Source organism: Oratosquilla oratoria, chromosome 26, assembly GCF_046742065.1.
Source record: "Oratosquilla oratoria isolate Oo_2021 chromosome 26, ASM4674206v1, whole genome shotgun sequence".
NCBI lineage: Eukaryota > Metazoa > Arthropoda > Malacostraca > Stomatopoda > Squillidae > Oratosquilla > Oratosquilla oratoria.
Window position 1 is genome coordinate 7,003,080 of NC_134802.1, and position 23,082 is coordinate 7,026,161.

General features: G+C 39.5%; 1 protein-coding gene across 13 annotated transcripts in view; it reads right to left on the bottom strand.

The window, feature by feature from the left end:
- The window catches only part of LOC143039374 (uncharacterized), a 1,426,499-nt gene that overhangs the window by 655,507 nt on the left and 747,910 nt on the right, over window positions 1-23,082 (bottom strand). For all 13 annotated transcript variants that reach the window (XM_076209287.1, XM_076209284.1, XM_076209291.1 and 10 more), the window contains one exon: window positions 12,440-12,526. In XM_076209287.1, the coding sequence (XP_076065402.1) occupies window positions 12,440-12,526 (87 nt within the window). The remainder of the gene's footprint in view (window positions 1-12,439; window positions 12,527-23,082) is intronic.

The following is a 23,082-nucleotide window of genomic DNA, read 5'->3' on the forward strand; positions in this document are numbered from 1 at the left end:
CAGCGTCGTGTATAAGATCCCATGCATATCATGCAATAAAGCACATTATGGAGAGACGAAGAGGGGCTTAACACAAGGATCAGGGAACATAAGGCTGACCTCCGTCACCATAGGCTCACCAACGCAATGGTGGTGCATGTAGATGAATCTGGGCACCTCCCACAATGGAACCGAGCCGAGGTATTACACAAAGGTATGGATAAGAAGACCAGGAAATCCATAGAAGCTGCATACATCACTATTTGTCCCAACATCAACAGTAAGGCTGGGAGCTTCACCTGGGCTAAATCCTTGCCAAGTATAGCACTTCACGATTGGCTATCTCAGCGGGCCAATCAGAACACAGCGTTCTATCCTCATATACCTCCTTGAGCCACCAAGCATGTATATAAACTCTGCACAATCCAGTATGCTCATTCCTTTTAGAAAGTCAATAGATGAAACGTCAGGAATAAATGCTTCACTTCCAGTCCATGTTTCCTTTGCTGTATTTATGCAATCTCAATGTCAGAAAATTGAATGATCCAGATGAAATGGCAAATTGGATTTTGAGAGAATGCAGGAACAAACTAAAAGACAAAATACATAGTCTAATAGCAGTTCACTGAAAGAAGGAAAAGTTCCAGAAGTTTGGAAAAGAGCAAATATAGTACCAATATATAAGGAAGGAAACAAGGAAGACCCTACTAACCATAGAACAGTCTCTCTTACAAGTACAGCAGCTAAAATGTGTGAAAGAATGATCAAAAGTAGATGGGTAAGGCATTTGGAAAAAAACAATGTACTAAATCCAAGACAATTTGGATTTTGACAAGGAAGATGCATTTCTATTCAAGGCTAATAGATGTAATACAAGAAAGAGATGGATGGGCTGATTGTGCATTTCTACATACATACATATACCAAGGCTTTTTTTCCCCTTACCAGGGGGGTAGCCAAAAAGGCATCCCCGAAAACACTCCACACCCCTCCACCCTCCCTCCCATCTTAGCACCTCCTAGATGACGGGTCATCCCTGCACCCTGTCCACTGCCCTGGGTCAGAAGCAGTGACGCAGGACACAGCACATCCACAGCAAGGCCGCTTCATTAAATCGGCGACCCCCCCTCTCCGTCCCCCCATATAAAGGAGAGGACGGGGAGAAATCCCTTCGGGCTGCGTCGAAATTTTTGCTCACACACACTACCTCACCCCCATTCCCCCGTCCAATCCACCTCATGCATCACAACATTTTCCATATACAACCATTCTCCATTCACCCCTGTCTTCTGTCCTCTCCCATCCTTCCTCAACAGACATTCCCCTCTTCCCCAAAGCCCCCTTCACCCCATCCATCCATCTCATCCTAGGACGTTCCCTCATGTTCACTCCCTCCACATCTGCCTTCCATACCTCCTTTACTAGTCTTTCTTCACTCATTCTTTCCATGTGTCCAAACCATCCTAATACTCTTTCATCCACCCTATCTTCCAGCTCCCTTTCCACCCCTGTTCTCCTCCTCACTTCCTCATTTCTCACTCTATCTAGCCTAGTAACCCCCATCATACTTCTCAGACACTTCATCTCAAACACATTCAAGTTCCTTCTCTCTTCCTCTCTCATGTTCCACGTTTCTGCTCCATACAGTGCTGTTGGCACAATCACTCCTTCATACAGTCTCCTCTTAGCATCCATTCCCAGATTCCTATTCCTCATTACACTTTTTAAACCACCAAGGCATTTACTCGCTTCTCTCAATCTACATTCTACCTCCACCTTCACTCCACCCTTTCCTGCCACATTTGCACCCAAATATCTAAAACTATCCACTTCCTCCAGTTGCTCTCCCTTGATGCTCATTTCCAGATTACTGCCACTTTCACCACTTGTACATCTCATCACCTTACTTTTACCCACATTATCTTCAGCTTTCTTCTATCACACACTCTCCCAAACTCTGTCACCAGCTTCCTCAATCCCTCCTCCGATCCTGCCACAAGCGCAGTGTCGTCTGCAAACAACAGCTGGCTCACCTCCCACTTTTCTCCATTTTCCTTAACCATCTCCAATCCCTGACCCACTACCCTTGCATTCACCTCTCGCACCACCCCATCCATGTATAAGTTGAACAGCCAGGGTGACATAACGCATCCCTGACGAAGTCCCACCTTTACCTCAAACCACTCACTCTCTCCATTTCTAATCCTGACACAAGCTCTACTACTTTCATAAAAACTCTTGACAGCTCCCAGAAGCTTTCCTCCTATCCCGTATATCCGCATAACCTCCCACAGTGCCTTTCTGTCTACCCTGTCGTAAGCCTTTTCCAGATCCATAAAGGCCCAGAAAACATCCTTCCCCTTACCTATAGCTTTCTCACATATCTGTCTTACCACAAAAATCTGATCTACACAACCTCTACCTGTCCTAAACCCACACTCTTCCTCACCAATTACTCCCTCTGTTCCTCTCCTAATCCTCTCAATCAAAATCCTCCCATAAGCCTTCCCAACTACACTTAACAAGCTAATCCCTCTGAAACTACTACATTCACACTTGTCCCCCTTTCCCTTGTAAAGTGGAACTATACATGCACTCCTCCAGTCCTCTGGCACTCTACCTTCTCTCCAGCAAACATTAAATAACCTCACCAACCAGTCCACCATCACTATACCTCCTTTTTTAAGACATTCTGCATGGCATCCATCCAGACCAGGTGCCTTACCTGCTTTCATCATCTTAACTGCTGCCTTCACTTCATCCTTCCTTATTTCTCCTCCATTTTCCTCCCTCATCACTCTCATTTTCTTAGCATTTCCCACTGCAGCTATCTTTCCCTCCCTATCCTCCTTCACATTAAGCAACTCCCTAAAATATTCTGCCCATCTTCCCCTTACTGCCTTCTCCTCCATTATCATCTCTCCATCTGCACCTTTTACCTTTTCTTCTCTACTTGATTCGCCTCCTCTTCCTCTCTTAATTTCTTTCCAAAACATCTTTTTATTACTTTCAAAAATTTCTGTCATACTCTTACCCCATTTTACATCTGCTCTCCTCTTTGCCTCCTTTACCTTTTGCTTTACTTCTCTTTTCTTTTCCCTGTACTTCTCATATGACTCCCTCGTCCTACTTTGTAACCAATCTATGAAAGCTCGCTTCTTCTCTTCTACAACCTTCTTCATTTCCTCATCCCACCATTCACTACCCTTCCTTCTATTTCCTCCTGACCTTCTTGTTCCACACACCATCCTTGCACACTTTGTGACTCCCTCCTTGAACCATCCCCATTCCTCCTCCACACCTACCTCCACTCTATCCTTCACTCCCTCCCACTCCTCCTTCAGCTTCCTCTTGTACTCCTTCTCCTTTTCCTCTTCGTTTAGAGAGTTCACTCTAAGCACCTCCCTACCTTTTGTCCCTTTCATCTTCCTCCATCTGTCCTCCACTCTCAACTTACCTTCCACCAGAAAATGATCTGATATTCCCCCACCCTCTCCCCTTAGCACATGTACATCCCTAACTCTTCCTATCATAATCCTATTTACCACTACATAGTCCATTAAAGCTCTATCTACCACCTTTCCCTCCACCACCCTCTCCCATGTGTACTTATGCTTGACTTTCTTCCGAAACACTGTATTTGCTATCATCAACTCTCTTTCTAGACACATTTCCACCATCAACTCTCCACTATGATTCTTTCCTGGAACACCACATTTCCCAACCACTCCATCAATTGGCTCCTTTCCTACCCTAGCATTAAGGTCTCCCAGAACTATTACATTTACACTTCTCCCTAAACCCTCTATGCACTCATTTAAATCTATCCAAAAGGCCTCCCTTTCTTCTACACTATTCTCACTGCCAGGCCCATATGCACTTACAAAAACCCACATCTCCTTTCCCAGTTTCACCTTCATCCACATTATCCTTGAGGAAACCTCCTTCCACTCCACTACACGTTTACCTATCTCTTCACTTACTAGTATAGCCACCCCTTCCCTCCCTCGCCCTCTCTTCACTCCTGATAACCTCCCACTTACACTCCCAAACTTACAATCGCCCTTCCCTTTCAGCTTAGTTTCACTCAAAGCCAACACATCCATCTTTCTTCTCACAAACATACTACCTATCTCTTCCCTTTTACTCTCATCTGTACCACATCCACGCACATTAAAAGACCCAAACCTTAGGGTGCTGGACTGAGGCCCTCCAGCCCCTCTTATGCCTCTGCCTATTTTTCTAGGAATGTGCCCTGTAGGGCTACAAGGAAAGGGATGCCTAGTCCCAATCCCCGTCCCTTTTTTCTCGCCTCTTACGATCCAAGTGGGAATACTTGGTGGCAGTATTCTTTTCCCCCACCACAGGGAATTCCCCCACCATAGAAAAATAAAATACTCAGAGAATTGGTACAGTATAGCAACAAGGGTTGGGGGACAGCATAACGGAGGGACAGTCGTAGTATAAAAGTATCATCATTTTTCTATGAACAGAGTTTTCCTCTATCATAGACAAAATGATGTGTGGCTCTGGTCCATAGGGGCGCCCCATATAGACCCTAAAGTATCGACTGCATGCTACTTTGCCACAGTAACAAGCAGCCAAGACCCCAGACCTGAATAAAGCTTTTGATAAGGTGCCACAAAAGAAATTAGTCAAGAAATTAGAAACTGTGCGAGGAATACAGGGCAGATTACATAAGTGGATGGACCACTTCTTGAATGAAAAGAAAATGAGAGTGGTGATAAGAGACAAACATTCCAATTGGGATGAGGTGATTAGTGGAGTTCCACAAGGAACAGTACTGGCCCCAATAATGTTTGCTATGTATATTAATGATATGGATGAAGGAACTGAAAGTTATATGAGCTTCTTCACAGATAATGCAAAAATGTTGAAAAAAGTGAACACTGAAGAAGATTGTGAGTCGCTGCAGAGTGATCTCAATAAAGTATGGGAATGGAGTAGGAAGTGGGAGATGGAATTCAACATTAAGGAGTGTAGTATAATGCAATTTGGAAGAAGCAAAATAAGAATAGTAGGATCATATACATTGGTAGAGGAAGAAATTAAAGAAGTGGAAAAAGAGAAGGACCTAGGAGTCATTATTATGAATAATATGTCCCCTGAGAAACATATAAACAAAATTTTTTGAGCAACTTATAATTTGATAAGATCAATCAGTGGCATTTACATACCTGGATGAAGAACTGGTGAAGAAAATACTAGTCACTTTGAGAAGACCAAAATTGAAGTATGTAGTGACAATGTGGTTCAAATGTATAACAAAAGTTGTAAGAATACAAAGAGCAATTACGAAATTAGCACCACTCTCAGAACTATCATATGAAGAGAGGCTGGCAAAATTTGAGCTACAGACATTGGAGCAAAGAAGAAAGACTTGATAACTATTTATAGAATCATGAAAGGCATGGAAATTATTGATAGAGAGAATCTAATGAAATGGGATAGTAGAGATACAATAGGACATGGAAAGAAAATAAAGAAAGACAATTATAGAAGAGACCTGAAAAAGAACAGTTTTCCCCAAAGGATAATAGATGTTTGGAACAGGTTAGATAAGAATGTGGTGTGTACAAAAACAATACACGAATTTAAAAACAGACTAGATAAAATGAGATACAGAGATGGGACACCACGAGCATAGCTCCCCTACCCGTAAAATACAACTAGGTAAATACACAATAGTTAAATTTTGTAAGAGAATCATCAAAGATAGTTGGACAAAATATCTGGAGGAGAACAATATACTGAACACAAGGCAATTTGGATTCAGACAGGGAAGATCATGTACCATTAATATGATTTGCTTCTATTCAAGACTGATAGATATACAGTAGAACCTCTACTTACGATTGCCTAAACATACGAATTTTCCAACATACGATGTGAAATTCGATCTAATATTTGACTCTACACTCGAAGTAATTTCCAACATACGAAGTCGTTGAAGTTTCGCATGTATATGGCGTCGAAGTTTCGCTTATATATGGCATCGAAGTTTCTCGTAGTGTCGCAGTTTCATGGTTACCCCGCTAGACGGCAGTCAGTTCACAGCTCTCCTTCGTGTCGCGTGGTTCTCCTTGTTCTGATCGTAAATAACACTGCTTAATACCTTCCTTTTTCACATTTCCTTTTTTATTTTATCATCATGGGTCCCGTGAAGGCTTGTGCGAGTGGTAGCAGTGGTGAATAAAGGAAGAAAGTAATTCTTTCCTTAGAAGTAAAGGAAGAAATCATAGAAAAGCATGAGAGTGGTGTTCGTATAAGTGATCTGGCTAAACAATATGGCCGAAACATGTCTACGATCTCGACGATCTGTAAGGTAAAGTGACAATAAAAACCCCTTTTTACTGATTATTTCCTTATAAATTATCTTTTTTACATCTTATATACAGTAATGCATTTGTTTTATTGCTATGTGTAATTATCTGCAGTACAGTATCTATTAAGGAGTTATCATAGGTTTTTGGGCTGTGGGACGAATTAAACAAATTAGTGTATTCTTATGGGAATATTTGATTTAATATACGACCATTTCAACATATGAAGTAGGTCCTAGAACGAATTAAAATCGTATGTAGAGGTTCTACTTTATTGCAAGAAAGGGATGACTGGACAGACTGTGCCCTCCTGGACTTACAAAAGGCATTTGATAAGGTACTACACAGAAAATTGCTATATAAACTGGAAACAATAGGAGGCATTCATGGAAAACTATTGAACTGGCTGGAGGATTTCGTACATGGAAGAAAAATGAGAGTAGTGCTCAAAGACAAATATTCAAAATGGGAAGTAATAAGTACTGGCACCCCACAGGGGTCAGTACTAGCTCCGATAATGCTTGCTATATATGTGAATGATATGGACGAAAATATTGAATGTTACATGAACTTATTTGTGGATGATGCAAAGTTATTAAAGAGAATAAACTCCAAAATAGACTGTGAGTCATTACAGAGTGATCTGAACAAAGTTTCAGAGTGAAGCAAGAGAAGGGAAGTAGAATTCAACATCAAGAAATGCAAAGTAATAAAATCTGGGAAATGCAGGAAGAGAATATCAGGACAGTATTAAATTGATGGAAAAGAAGTACAGAAAGTAAATTCTGAAAGGGACCTAGGAGTAATCATCACCAAATACATGTCCCCAGATAAGCATATAAATAAAATAGAGAAACATACAATTTGTTGAGATCAACAAAGATGGCTTTTAAATACCTGGATAAGGAAATGATTAAAAAAAATATTACAAACATTGATAAGACCAAAACTGGAATATGCAGCACTGATATGGTCACCCAGTACAAAAAAGATAAGAAAATTAGAAAGAGTACAAAGAGCAATGACAAAGATGGCCCCAATACTTTCAAACTTGACATATGAACAAAGACTGGCTGAACTGGAATTGCCAACCCTGGAACAAAGAAGAGAATGAGGGGACCTACTAACCATCTACAGAATTATGAAAAGAAAATGCCTTGATTGAGAGGACTTATTAAAGTGGGACAGAGGAAAAACAAGAGGACATGTAATGAAACTCAAAAAGGATAGCTACAGAAGAGACCTGAAAAAGAACAGCTTCCCACACAGAGTGATAGATACCTGGAATAAATTGGATGAAAAAATAGTGTGTGCATATACAATACAAGAATTTAAGAACTTGATCTTGCAACATACAGAAACAGGTCACCACGAGTATACTTCCCCTTCCTGTAAAATACAACTAGGTAAATACACACACAAAATTATTTAAAAATTGGACAATATAGAAGGGATACAAGATAACCTGCTAAACTGGATGGAGGACTTCCTGAATGGTAGAATAATGAGAGTAGTAGTCAAAGAAAAATATTCAGGTTGGAAGGTAGTGGAGTCCTCCAAGGATCTGTATTGGCTCCAATAATGTTTGCTATTTATGTGAATGACATGGATGATGATGTGTAATGTTACATGAGCTTCTTTGCAGATAATGCTAAATTGCTGAGGAAAGTAAAAACTGAAACGGATTGTGAATCACTACAGGAAGACCTAAATAAGGTTTGGAAGTGGACTCAGAAATGGGAAGTGGACTTCAACATTAAGAAGTGTAGCATAATGGAATTCGGAAAAAGTAAAAATAGAATATCAGGACAATATAAAATTAGAACTAAGGAGGTAAAGAAAGTGGGATCTAAAAAAGATCTGGAAGTAATTATCTCAAACGACTTGTCCTCTGATAAACATATAAACAAAATTGTTGGAGAATCCAATAACTTGCTAAGATCAATAAAAGTGGCATTTACATATTTGGACAAAAAAATGATAACAAAAAATATTAGTCACACTGATAAGGCCTAGACATACAGTATGTGGCAACATTGTGGTCATCCAGTACCAAAATGAATGTTAAGAAAATTGAAAGAATCCAGAAAGCAACCCCAAAAATGGCTCCAGCACTTTCAAACTTGTCATATGAAGAGACTGGCTAAATTGGAGTTACCGACTTTGGAGCAAAGAAGTGGTGACCTACTGACCATCTATAAAATCATGAAGGGCACAGAAATACTCAATAGAGAGGACTTGTTAAATTGGGACAAGAGAAACACAAGAAGACATGGAAAGAAAGCCAAAAAAGATAGTTATAGAAAAGATCTGAAGAAGAACAGTTTTCCACACAGAGTGGTGGACAATTGGAACAAACTGGCCAAAAAAAATAGTGTGTGCAAAAATCATTCATGAATTTAAGAGCAAACTAGATACTGTGAGACACAAAGGCGGGACACCACGAGCGTAGCTCCCTTTCTCATAAGATACAACTAAGTAAATACAATGCACAGAGAAATTATCAATCTACAAAAAGCTAACAAAGAAATGAACAGAGAGTTTAATTACCTAAAAAGTGAACTAACTATGACCAGAAGTGTTAACAAAAGAAAGAAAATGAACACAGAAACAAAAATGAGGAACTAAGAAAAAAAAAGTGGGAGAATCAATTAAGGAGACAGATCTCCTAGAAATAAAAAATCAGTGGAAACAAGAACGAGAAAATCAGAACATAACATATAAAGAAATAGTACAACAGCAGGTACAGGAAAATGCTAAAGAAACAGTAATTAATGTAAGTAAAGAAAAGGAAAACTGGGTAAGACACACTGGATGAAAAAAAGAGCATTGTAGTTTATGGTATTGAACAAAACCATGTATACAAATACCAAAGAGAAAAAAAGAAATTGCAAAGGAAATTCTGAAAGTGGTTCAAGAAGAGGGACAAGAATTAGACAAAGATATCAAGGAAAGAGGGGAATGTCTGTTGAGGAAGGATGGGAGAGACCAGAAGATAAGGGTGAATGGAGAATGGTTGTATATGGATGATGCTGTGATGCATAAGGTGGAATGGGTGGGGGATGGGGGATGAGGGAGTATGTGTGAGAAATAATTTGATGCAACCCAAAGGGATTTTTCCCCGTCTTCTCCTTTTCTGCATGAGGGAACAGAGAGGGGGGGGGTCGTCGATTTAATGAAGCGGCCTTGCGGTGGATGTGCTGTTTTGTGACATTGCATCTGACCCAGGGCAGTGGACAAGATGCAGGGATGACCTGTAATCCAGGAGGTGCCAAGATAAGAGGAAGGGAAGAGGGTGGAGGGGAGTGGAGTGTAATAAGGATGGAATGGGTGGGAGTGGTTTTTATGCCTTTGTTTTTTTGGCTATCTCTCCTATAAGGGGGATAAAAGCCTTTGGTATATGTATGTATATATATATAAAGTGAATAAAATCCTGATATTCATGTAGCAATAGAGAGGAGGAAGGTAGGCTATGGGAGACAGGTTAAAGGAGATTACTAAGAGGATATGAAAAGAAACTCAAAAAGAATAGTTATAGAAGAGATCTGAAAAAGAATTAGTGGTGGATGTCTGGAACAAATTGGACAAAACAATAGTGTGTGCAAACACTATACAAGAATTTAAGAACAAACTAGATGCTGAGAGATACAAAGACAGGTCACTGTAAGCATAGCTCCCCTTCCCGTATAATACAACTAGGTAAATACTGGTACTGTTGGCCAAAGGTACTGTGAGATTGTAGGCCTACCAGATAAGTTACAGTCATCAAAAATCATGAACTTTAACACATTCAAAAACATTACCTGTGTAAAGTGCAACTTTGTATAGTTTGAGCTAAAAAGAATTATCATAAAAATTCTCACTATACACTAGTATATACAGTATATTACAAAACACATGAGTCTAGTTTCTTCTCCAAAAAATTTATGAGAGGGACTACAGACTATTGTTAGTTACTACATGGGTGGCTTCCTGTCAGCAAAACTCAAGGCACCAAATATAATTAATTATTCACATGTCCTTTATTTGTCAATGATAGAGCCCTTCCCAACCATATAAGTATATTTCCTTATTACATTAATATTGCATACATACATATACCAAGGGCTTTTTCCCCTTTACCAGGGAGGTCGCCAAAGTCAAAAGATTCATCCCCACTTATTCCACTCCCATTCAATTCCCTCTTTCTCACCTTGGCTCCTCATGAATAACATGTCATCCCTGCATCTTGCCCATAGCCCTGGTTCAAAAGCAATGCAGCACAACACAGCATATCCATAGCAAGGCCACTTCATTTAATCAGAGACCCCTCTCTCTGTCCCCTCATGCAGAAACATTGAAGACAGGAAGAAATCTCTTTGGGTTGAGTCAAACTATCATTCACACATAACCCCTCCCTAACCCCCCACCTCCACCCACTCCCTTGCATCACAGTATCAGCTATACACAACCATTCTCCATTCACCCCTATCTTCTGCCCTCTCCTTCCTTCCTCAAGATATATTCCCCTCAAACTCAATGCTCCTTTCACCCCATCCATCCACCATCCTCAGTCATCCCCTCATGATCACTCCATCCATTTCTGACTTCCACACTTTTTTTTACTAATCTTTCTTCACTCATTCTTTCCATGTGTCCAAACCATCCCAATACTCTTTCATCAACCCTATCTCCAATCTCTTTTTCCACCCCAACTCTCCTTCTCACCTTGTTTCTCACTCTATCCAAGCACAATAAAACTCTTCCTCTTTTATGTTCCATGTCTCTCTCCCATACAGTGCTATTGGCACAATCACCCCTTCATGCTTTTACTCAAGACTAATAGACATAGTGCAAGAAAGAAATGGATGGGCTGATTGTGCATTCCTAGACTTGCAAAAAGCCTTTGACAAAGTACCACACAGAAAACTACTAAAAAAACTGGAACACATAGGAGGAATACAGGGAAACCTACTAAAATGGATAGAGGACTTTCTGACTGGTAGAAAGATGAGAGTAGTGCTCAGAGAAAAATATTCAGACTGGAAAGAGGTGATCAGTGGAGTACCGCAAGGATCTGTGCTGGCACCAATAATGTTTGCTATCTATATGAATGACATGGATGAGGACGTGAACTGCTACATGAGCTTCTTTGCCGATGACGCCAAACTGCTAAGGAAAATAGAAACTGATGAGGACTGTGAAGCACTGCAAGAAGACCTAAATAGGGTATGGAACTGGAGTCAGAAATGGGAAGTGGACTTTAATACTAAGAAGTGTAGCATAATGGAGTTTGGAAAAAGCAAAAACAGAATATCAGGAAAATATACAATTGGAACCAAAGAAGTAAAGAAAGTAGGATCCGAAAAAGATTTGGGAGTAATTATCACGAACGACTTGTCCTATGATATACAGATTAACAAAATTGTCGGGGAGACTTACAACTTGCTAAGATCAATAAAAGTGGCGTTTACATACTTGGACGAAGACATGATGAAAAAAAATATTGGTTACATTGATAAGGCCTAGATTAGAGTATGCAGCGACATTGTGGTCCCCCAGTACCAAAAAGAATATAAAGAAAATAGAAAGAATCCAAAGAGCAGCTACAAAAATGGCACCTGCACTTGCAAACCTATCATACGAAGAGAGATTGGCTAAACTGGAGTTACCGACACTGGAGCAAAGAAGAGAGAGAGGTGACCTATTGACCATCTACAGAATCATGAAAGGCACAGAGGTACTCGATAGTGAGAGCTTACTTAACTGGGACAAAAGAAACACAAGAGGACATGGAAAGAAAATAAAAAAACATAGCTATAGAAGAGAACTGAAGAAAAACAGTTTTCCTCATAGAGTTTTGGACACTTGGAACAAACTGGACAATGGAATAGTATGCGCAAAAACCATTCATGAGTTTAAAAACAAACTAGACACTGCAAGATACAAAGGCGGGACATCACGAGCATAGCTCCCCTTCCCGCAAAATACAACTAGGTAAATACAACTAGGTAAATACAGTCTCTTCCTAGTATCCATTACCAATAATATTAAGATACTTAATTGTGATTAATATTCCTTTTACAATTTACAAGTTCCTACTCACTGTTGCTACTTCTATGATAAATGTTACTTACTACTGGCTGGTTTTTTAATCAAGTAAACTTCTCCTGCTTCTGGGTTCTGGATTGGATACTGAGACACACAATTTACATCCAGTTTTTCTGAGAAATAACAAATAGAAGTCAGCATTAAAATGCACAAGTCATACTGAAATATGTAATATACAAGAAAATATTTCAGTAATTAAAAATCTAACTTTAAAAGTTAGATTTTTAATTACTGAAATATTTTCTGATGAAAAAATTATACATGATATATATGTATATACAAACACACACATATGCAGTGACACTATGGTCATCCAGTACCAAAAAGAATATAAAGAAAATTTAAAGAATTCAAAGAACAACTACAATGATGGCCCCCACACTTTCAGAACTGTCATATGAGAGATTGTCAAAACTAAAGTTACCAACTCTGGAACAAAGAAGAGGAAAAAAAGACTTGTTGATCATCTATAGAGTCATGAGAGGTATGGAAGTCCTTGATAGACAAGATTTACTAAATTGGGATACAAGAAATACAAGGGGACATAAAGGAAGCTCAAAAAGGACAGTTATTCAGGGTGTTCGGGATAAATGTTATAATATCTTTATCTCCTGTCATTTCAGAACCATTTGAAGGATTTAATAGCAGTAAAGTGCAACAGATAGCTGATTCTGTGTACTATTGGTGGGTGTGAGAGCTAGAGAGCATGGACAACTGGAAAGCACCAGAATATTGGAAGAGATGTGAGATGTGAGCTGGAGAATTGTGACAGAGATGTGGAAGCAGTGGTTAGTAGGAAGAATCATAGCAGGCATTCTAACTCTGTCCACACAATGAAATTTGTTGAGAAGCTGCAAAAAAAGATGCAGCAAGATCCAGGCAAGGCAATGCAGACCTTGGTGAGAGAGATGGGTGTCGGTGTGGTGACTATGAAGTGCTGAATGAGGATCTTCGTTACTCCTCATACAAGAGGCACAAGGCCCAAGATAACCACCTTATGAAATCCAAGAAACTCCTTAACAAGGCCCAGTCAAGCCAGGAATGCTCTGATTCTTCTCAGATATGAAGAACTTCAGCCAGGACTAGTTGCACAATGTGCAGAACAACAGGTGGCTAGTCTACACTCTGCATGAAGTCCCGTGCTTCATGAAGACCAAGTTCCCTCAAACTGTATTTACCTAGTTCTACCTTATGGGAAGGGGAGCCATGTTTGTCGTGTCCCATCTTTGTATCTCGCAGTGTCTAGTTTGCTCTTAAATTCATGTATAGTTTTTGCACACACTACTGTTTTATCAAGTTTGTTCCTGATATCCACCACTCTGTGTGGAAAACTGATTTTTTTTTAGGTCTTTTCTATAACTACCCTTTTTGAAGTTCTTATCATGTCCCCTTGTATTTCTCTTACCCCAAATTACTAAGTACTCTATATCAAGGACTTCTGTGTATTTCATGATTCTATAGATGGTCAGCAGGTCACCTTTTTCTCTTGTTTGCTCCAAAGTTGGTAATTTCAGTTTAGCCAGTCTCTTCTTATATGACAGGTTTGAGAGTGTTAGGGCCATTTTCATGGCTGCTCTCTTTATTTTTTCAATTTTCTTTATATTATTTTTGGTACTGGGTGACCATAGTGTCACAGCATACTCTAGTCTAGGATTTATTAGTGTGACTAGTATTTTTTTTAACAATTTCTTCATATAAATAGGTAAAAGCCACCTTTAATCTTACCAAGTTGTAAGATTCTCCAACAATTTTGTTTATCTGTTTATCAGGGGACATGTCATTTGAGATAACTCCCAGGTCTTTTTCAGATACCACTTTCTGGAGTATTGGCTGCATGTTATTGTAGCAAAGTGATACTTTAGGGTCTATATGGGGTGCCCTAACAGATCAGAGTTACACATTATCTTGTCTGTAACAGAAGAAATCTCTGTTCATGGAGAAATGATGATACTTTATCATACTGCGACTGTCCCTCTGTTATGCTGTCCCCCACCCCTTGTTACTGTCCTGTACCATTTCTCTAAAAATTCATTTCCTTTTTTCAACTAACCCTGTGGTGGGGGAACAGAATACTGCCACCAAGTTTTCCAGCTTTAGTCATATGAGGAGAAGAAGAAGAAAAAAAAAAAAAAGGTATGGGGATAGGACTAGACATCCTTCTCTCTGTAGCCCCAAAAGGGAAATTACAAAAAAAAAGTAAAGGCATAAGCGGGCCTAGGATTTTTCCAGCCAGTACCCTAAGGTTTTGGTCCTTTAATGTGTGTGGATGTGGTACAGATGAGAGTAAAAGGGAAGAGATAGGCAGTATGTTTGTGAGAAGAAAGATGGCTGTAATGGCATTGAGTGAAACTAAGTTCAGAGGGAGGGGCAAGTGTGGGTATGGGAGTGTAGTTGGGAGGTTCTCATGAGTGAAGAGAGGACGAAAGAGAGAAGGGGTGGCTATACTAGTAAGTGAAGACATAGGTAAGCATGTCTTCAAGGTTAATGTGGATGAAGGTGAAGCTGGGAGTGGAGAAGTGGGTTTTTGTAAGTACATATGGGCCTGGTAGTGAGAAGAGTGTAGAAGAAAGGGGGGCTTTTTGGATGGATTTAAATGAGTGCATAGAGGGATTAGGGAGAAATGTCAATGTAGTGGTATTGGGAAACCTTAATGCTAGGGTAGGAAATGAACCAATAGACAAAGTGGTTGGGAAGTGTGGAGTTCCAAGAAAAAATCATAGTAGAGAGATGATGGTGGGGATGAAGAAAGTAGGCTATCTAATATCAGCATTAGTAAAGTAGAAATAGTCAAGCAGATTGAAAGACTTAAAGCTACAAAATCCCCAGGTACAGACAAAAGTTTTCCGAGAGTGCCTAAAGAGTGTAAATTTGAAATCTGCAACCAGTTAACTGAAATATTTAATAAATTGATAGACACTGGTTTTGTGCCTACTGCTTGGGGACAGGTAAATGTTCCTGTTTTTAAGAAGGGAGATAAATCATCTATATGCAACTACAGACCAATCAGTTGGACATCGGTTATTGGTAAAATGCTTGAATCAATAATAGTAAATTGAATCAGAGAACACATCAAGAGACATAATGTAATTCATGACACACAGCATGATTTCTCCTAGGGTAATTTATGTGTGACTAATCTTCTATCATTTTACACTAAAGTATATAAGGCGTCAGATAACAATGATAATTACGATGTTATTTACCTTGACTTTAGCAAAGCGTTCGACAAGGTGCCACACCAGAGACTACTAAATAAAATCAAAGCCCATGGCAAAGGAGGAAAAGTGTTAGGATGGATTAGAGCTTGGATCAGTAACAGAAAACAGCAGGTCACCATAAATGGAGTAAAATCCAGGTGGGGCAATGTTACTGGTGGGGTTCCCCAGGGCTCAGTTTTGGGTCCCTTGTTGTTCATTATGTACATAAATGACTTAGACAATTGGATAAATAGTGATGTTAGTAAGTTTGCAGACGACACTAAAATAGGATGCCTTGTTAGGTCAGGTGATGACGCAGAGATTCTACCAGATGATCTTAACAAATTGTTCACATGGTCGGTGAAATGGCAAATGAACTTCAATATCTCTAAGAGTAGCATATTAAATGTAGGGCTACATAACTCTGAAAATAGATACAGCTTAGATAACACACTTTTAGAGAAAACTTAATGCAAGAGAGACTTAGGAGTTCTAGTGAGTCTGGACCTTAAAACCAGGAAACAGTGCATTAGCACCAGGAATATAGCTAACAGAGCATTAGGTTTCATTGCTAGGATGGTAACGAATTGAAGTACAGAGGTAATTATCGAACTCTGTCTAGTGATAGCTAGTCCCATCCTTGACTATGCGGTACAGTTTTGGTCTCCATCCTACAGAATGGATATAAGTTCACTGGAATCAGTACAGAGAAGAATGACCAAAATGATACATGGACTCAGAAATTTGCCTTACAAAGAGAGGCTTAGGCACCTTAACTTACACTCTCCGGAAAGATGCAGAGTGTGGGATGATCTAATAGAGGTGTTCAAGTGAATCAAAGGCTTTAACAAGGGTAATGCAAACAAGGTCATCATATCAAAACAACAGGGCAGGAGTCGCAGTAATGGATTTAAACTGGACAAATTTAGATTTATGAAGGAAATAGGCAAGAATTGGTTTACAAATAGGGTGGTCAACGAATGGAATAGACTTAGTAATCATGTAGTGAGCGCTGAAACTATCAGTTGTTTTAAGAAACGGTTAGACAACTTTATGGATGGGGATGACAGGTAGTGATGGATATGGAGCTGCCTAGTGTAGGCCTTATGGTCTCTTGCAGTCTCCTTCATTCTTATTTTTTTAAGTTCTTAAAGAGTTGATGATAGCAAATACAGTGTTTAGAAAAAAGTCATGCATAAGTACACATGGGAGAGGGTGGTGGATGGATGGGTGGTACATAGAGCGTTAATGAACTATATAGTGGTAAACAGGAGTATAGTAGGATGAGTTAAGGATAGACATGTTCTAAGGAGAGAGACTGGGGGAATATCAGATAATTTTTTGGAAGATAAGTTGAGAGTGGAGGATAGATGGAGAAAGAGGAAAAGAACAGAAGGTAGGGAGAGGCTTTGAGTGAACTACTTAAGGAAGCGTCACCAGTGATATTTTGAAAAATTCTGGTACATGAGCAAATTTTAGGTAAACATTTCAAAAGAATCTCTATGATGGTGGCAACACTCATACAAAGTTATACAGCTGTATTTCATTTCTATTTTTCTATACAGAATAAAATAGATAAAATATTGGCAACCTCTGGCAACCCCATTGCATAAAAAAATTCTGTATATTAAAATAGTGTCAACGTTTCTATAGCTATTTCATTTTTTGCTACAGAATTGTGTTTATGGAGATATTTGGCAATTCCTCCCACCAACATACCCCACAAAGACAGTGGACAGGGCACCAGTACTTTTGAAAAGGTCAAAGGAAGGTGACATCGCTCCTGGTGCTCTCACCGCATGCAACAATTTTGATTCCTAGCCCTGTATTGTTGCTGTGATCATGGGAAAATTAACAAGAAACAAGAGAGTGAAGTGGCAGAATATAGAGAGGGCCCGTGAGTGCCTGAAATAGAAACAAGAAGTAAAAAGAAAGGGGAGAAAAGCATGCCCACCTTACACCTCCTCCACCCATGCCACACCACTCACCCTCACTTCACACCTCATCAGCAGAGGAAATTGGAGATTTGCTATATATTGCAACCATCAAACAAATGGTCGCAAAAATTTGAATCCCCCATCCTGTAAAGTTTATGTTTTTGTTCTTTCTGTTGTAATATCTTTGGTTGTTCTTTATGGATTTTTGTAATTTTTGTTTCATTTGAAAGTAAATACCATGCTCTTTATTTCTTATAGTAAAAAATAAAAGATTTTTTTCTATGAAACCTGAATTTTGCATCATTTTTTAATTATTCAGAGAAAAAAAATAATAAAAAATCAGAGGTATTAGTTAGAAAAATGTATTCAATAAGATTTGTTCCCCAGACTCTAAGATTTCATTTCACATACTCTAGAAGGTGATGCAACACTCCCTTAAATGAGAAAGAAAAGAAGGAATACGAGAAGAAGCTGAGAGAGGAGAGGGAAGGAGTGAAGGATAGAGTAGAACTAGAAGTGGAGGAGGAATGGGGATATTTCAAGGAGGGAGTCACAAGGTGTGCAAAGATGGTGTGTGGAACAAGGAGGATGGGAGGAAATACACCCACTCCTCGTTTAACGACCTACTCGGTTAACGACAACTCGGAGTAACGACGGGCTTTATGACATTCGTTTAACGTAAATCTCCCGAAGTTACGACGTCGTGTACGATAATTAAGTTGGCTGAGGCAAATTTGTATGATGTTATAAATGAACTTGTACGGTGGATATTACCTGTGAGGTAAAGTGTTCTGAAGCTTAGGTCTACATTACCATCCTGCAAGCTGAAAAAACTACCTGGGGTACAGTATATACCGGTAGTGGTAAATTTTTAGTTTCGACCAAGGGCGCAATATAGCAATAGAAAATTAATTATTAATTTTGTAAATTATAATGTATCAACGTAATATGCAATTTTGTGAGCGGAAAAAAAGGTGCTAAAACAAATTTCGTAAGTAACGAAGTCATGTCGGACGAATGGTACACCATGTTTGTTATGATAGATGCCGATGTCGAAGAAATGAAAGGATGATAAATTCGTCTAACCTAAACTAAACTAACCTAACCTGTGTTTGATAAATCATTACCTGCAAATTAAATGTCATCCGGCTCGTCCTCGTTGTCGTCGTCGTGAGAGACGTTGGCAGACGACAAGATGGCGTCCCGAGCCTATGCTACCGACTTCGTTCATTAGCATATTTTCTTGTAGCATGGTATTTTTTACTTTCATTCCGCCCACAAAATTGCATATTACGTTGATACATTTTAATTTACAAAATTGATAATTAATTTTCTATTGCTATATTGCGCCCATGGTCGAAACTAAAAAAATACCCCGGTATTCAATATGGAATGTCAGCATACGCGGATTTGGTCATATACGGTAATTTCAGGAAACTAACCACCGTAATTAAACAGTAAATAAAGCTTTAATGTACTGTATAAAAGAGGGAAAATACACGAAAATAAAGATACATGTATTGCTGGACATTGTACATACAGTACATGTACGTATATGTATACACTTTCGCTTAACGACCAATTCGGTTAACGACGGCGCGCTGGTCCCAATTGTCGTCGTTAAACGAGGAGTGGTTGTAGAAGGAAGGGTAGTGAATGGTGGGATGAGGAAGCAAAGGAGGTTGTAAAAGAGAATAAGTGAGCTTCCACAGATTGGTTACAAAATAGGATGAGGGAATCATATGAGAGATACAAAGAAAAGATAAGTAAAGCATAAGATAAAGGAGGCAAAGAGGAGAGCACATGTGAAATGAGGTAAGAGTTTGACAGAAATTGTTTATAGTAATAAAAAGGATGTTTTGGAAAGAAATTAAAGGAGGAAGAGGAGGTGAACCGAGTAGAGAAGAAAAGGTAAAAGGTGTAGATGGAGAGATGATAATGGAAGAGAAGGCAGGAAGAGGAAGATGAGCAGAGTGTTTTAGGGAGTTGCTAAATGTGAACGAGAGGGAGGGAAAGGTAGTTGCAGTGGGAAGTGCTAAGAAAATTACTGTGATGATTGAGGAAATGGAGGATAAATAAGGAAAGATGAAGTGAAGGCAGTTGTTGATGAGAGCAGGTAAGGCACCTGGGTTGAATGGATATCATGCAGAATGTTTGAAAAAAGTAGGTGAATCGAGTAGAGAAGAAAAGGTAAAAGGTGCAGATGGAGAGATGATAATGGAAGAGAAGTCAGGAAGAGGAAGATGGGCAGAGTGTTTTTGGGAGTTGATAATGTGAAGGATAGGGAAGGAAAGGTAGTTACAGTGGGAAGTGCTAAGAAAATGACTGTGATGATTGATGAAAATGGAGGAGAAATAAGGAAAGATGAAGTGAAGGCAGTTGTTTAGATGAGAGCAGGTAAGGCAACTGGGTTGAATGAATGTCATGCAGAATGTCTGAAAAAGTAGGTACAGTGATGGTGGACTGGCTGATGAGGAAATTTAAGGGGACCCCCCACCCAAAATCTTTTTTTCTGAAGGATCTTGCTGATTTTTTCTGTGTGATATCTAGGTCTGAGGAAACCTTCACAGCTTGAGTTTTATTCAGATCTGACAAGTAGTTTTTTATTTTTTAATAAAAAACCTAAAAAATACCATATTTTTGGGCTTCTTTCAAATCCTATCTCCTCTTACAATTTTTATTCGATGTCTTCCATTTTACAGCAAAAGAATCTTCTACATATATAAAAAAACAAAATAGAATTTTTTTTTTTAATATCTTTGTTTAACGCCGAGGACAAAAAATATTTAAAAATTATCGGAAAAAACGCAAAATTTTGACTTTGACACGTTATTAAAAATTTCTATTTAACATATGCAAAAAACTCTCTTTCATTTTTTTCATTTATCTAGCTATTAATAGAGACCTCATATGCAAAAATCGGTTGAAAATTGAGGGAGGATAGACTTTGTGTATCAAAAACTTACATTTTTCAGAAACGAGTGTTAAAGTTTTTTTTTTTTTTCTTAGTTTGACTAAATTTTACATTGGACCTCCTAAGACCCATTGAAAACAGGTTCCATTGTATTTTCATGATAATTTTGCATCTTTCAAGCAACTCAGGCAATTTGTACCCTCCTACAGTGTAGGATATTGTTCACTCAAAGTAAGGGTCTCATAAGCCGCCACCTCACTCTTTTTCACAAAGTTTGAGTTCTTGGTCTAGAATGACCCAGCAAGGTAGTCTGATTGCTGGGATTCAGCTCTCTTTCTTTTCTTGGGTTTCCTTTCTGGTGTTGGAACAGGCTCTTGCTGCATCAGGGACATCACTGTGAGGTTTGAGACTCTAAACCCAAGGTGTTGCAACAAGGAGGCATCATTGTAGCCACTTGTTAGCAAACAGTTGTTTGCGTAGAGACAACGTGTCTGATATAGGTGTAGAGGACAGAGGATCAGGTGCTGAGGATATGGATGTAGATGGCAGGGAGAGAGCTGCTGGAGGGAGTACTGTACTAGTGGTGGTGGCGGAGGTGGTGATAACAAAGTTGATGCTGGGGTTCTTTCTTTCTCCCCTTGAGATGCTAATGTAGACGTTCTTATCTTCTGCAAGTGTGCCTTTTGTTTGGATAGCTTAGGCAGGGCTAATATCTTCAAATATCTCTTCACTGAAAAATATATGCGAATTTCACACGGCAAATTAGTGAATGCGGCAAGCTAACTTGTACATGTCCTTTACTTTGTAAGGCTCAGGCCACTGCCAGTCGTGCAGGTTGAACTTCCTCACACCACATACTCACGTGCATGCCAGACGTAAGAGAAAACTTTATGAGTGCATCAAACGCAAAAAAAATGGAGTAAAATATGGTCAAAACGTATGTAAACAATGGTCGTGAGCAGCATGTGGCTGCCGGGGGGAGGGAGGGTAGGCCCTTTAAACCCTTTAAAAATGGTGGTACGATAAAAACACTTTACCAGCATCTAGAGCAAGATCCCTACTATGTATTTATGCAATAATTTTTTTTTCTTAAATCTGGGGGCAGGGGGTCCCCTTAATGTCTGTTTAAGAGAAAGTAGAGTGGCGAAGGACTGGGGGAGTGCCTGTATAGCTCCATTTTACAAGGGAAAAGGGGACAGATGTGAGTGTAGTAGTTTCAGAGGGATCAGATTAAGTGTAGTTGGGAAGGCTTATGGGAGGGTCTTGACTGAGAGGATTAGGAGAGGAACAGAGGGAGTAATTGGTGAGGAACAGTGTGGATTTAGGACTGGTAGGGGTTGTCTAGATAACATTTTTTGTGGTTAGATACGGTATGTGAGAAAGCTATAGGAAAAGTTAAGGATGTTTTTTTGGTCTTTTATGGATTTGGAAAAGGGTTATGATAGGGTTGACAGGAAGGCACTGTGGAAGGTACTGCAAATATACAGGATAGAAGGAAAGCTTTTAGGAGCTGTCAAGAGTTTTTACATGTGTAGTAGAGCTTGTGTTAGGATCAGAGATTGGAGAGAGTGAGCAGTGCGAGGTAAAGGTGGGACTTTATCAGGGATGTGCTATGTCACCCTGGCTATTCAATTTATATATGGATGGGGTGGTGCGAGAGGTAAATGCAAGGGTAGGGTCAGGGATTTGAGATGGTTAAGGAAAATGTAGAAAAGTGGGAGATAAGCCAGTCATTGTATGCTGATGACACTGCACTTGCAGCAGAATCAGAGGATGGATTAAAGCAGTTTGTGACAGAGTTTGGGAAGGTGTGAGAAAGAAGGAAGTTGAAGATAAATGTGGGCAAAAGTAAGGTGAGATGTACAAGGGGAGAAAGTGGCAGCAAACTGGAAGTAATAAGGGAGAGAGACTGGAGGAAGTGGATAGTTTAAGATACTTGGGTGTGAATGTGGTGGGAGAGGGAGAAGTGGTGGAGATAGAATGTAGATTGAGAGAAGTGAGTAAATGCCTTGGGGGATTAAAAAGTGTAATGAGAAATAGACATTTGGGAATGGATGCTAAGAGGAGATTGTATTTACCTAGTTGTATCTTATGGGAAGGGGAGCTATGCTCTTGGTGTCCTGCATTTGTATCTTGCAGTGCCTAGTTTGCTCTTAAATTTGTGAATAGTTTTTGCACACACTATTGTTTTGTCCAGTTTGTTCCAAGTGTCCAGCACTCTGCCTTCAACAGTCTGCGGGGCTCAAGTGAGATGTTGACAGTTCGAAAGCTTGATAGTGTGTGAAGGAATGATTATGCCAAAAGCACTATACAGGGCAGAAACATGAAACATAAGAGAGGAAGAGGGGAGGAGTTTGAATGTGTTTGAGACAAGGCACCTGCAGTGGGAAGTGCTAAGAAAATGACTGTGATGAGCAAGGAAAATGGAGGAAAAATAAGGGAAGATGAAGGGAAAACAGCTGTTAAGATGATAAGAGCAGGTAAGGCACCTGGGTTGGATGGATGCCATGCAGAATGTCTGAAAAAAGGAGTTACATTTATGGTGGACTGGCTGGTGAGGTTATTTAATGTTTGTTTAAGAGAGGGTAGAGTGCTGGAGGACTGATGAAGTGCCTGTGTAG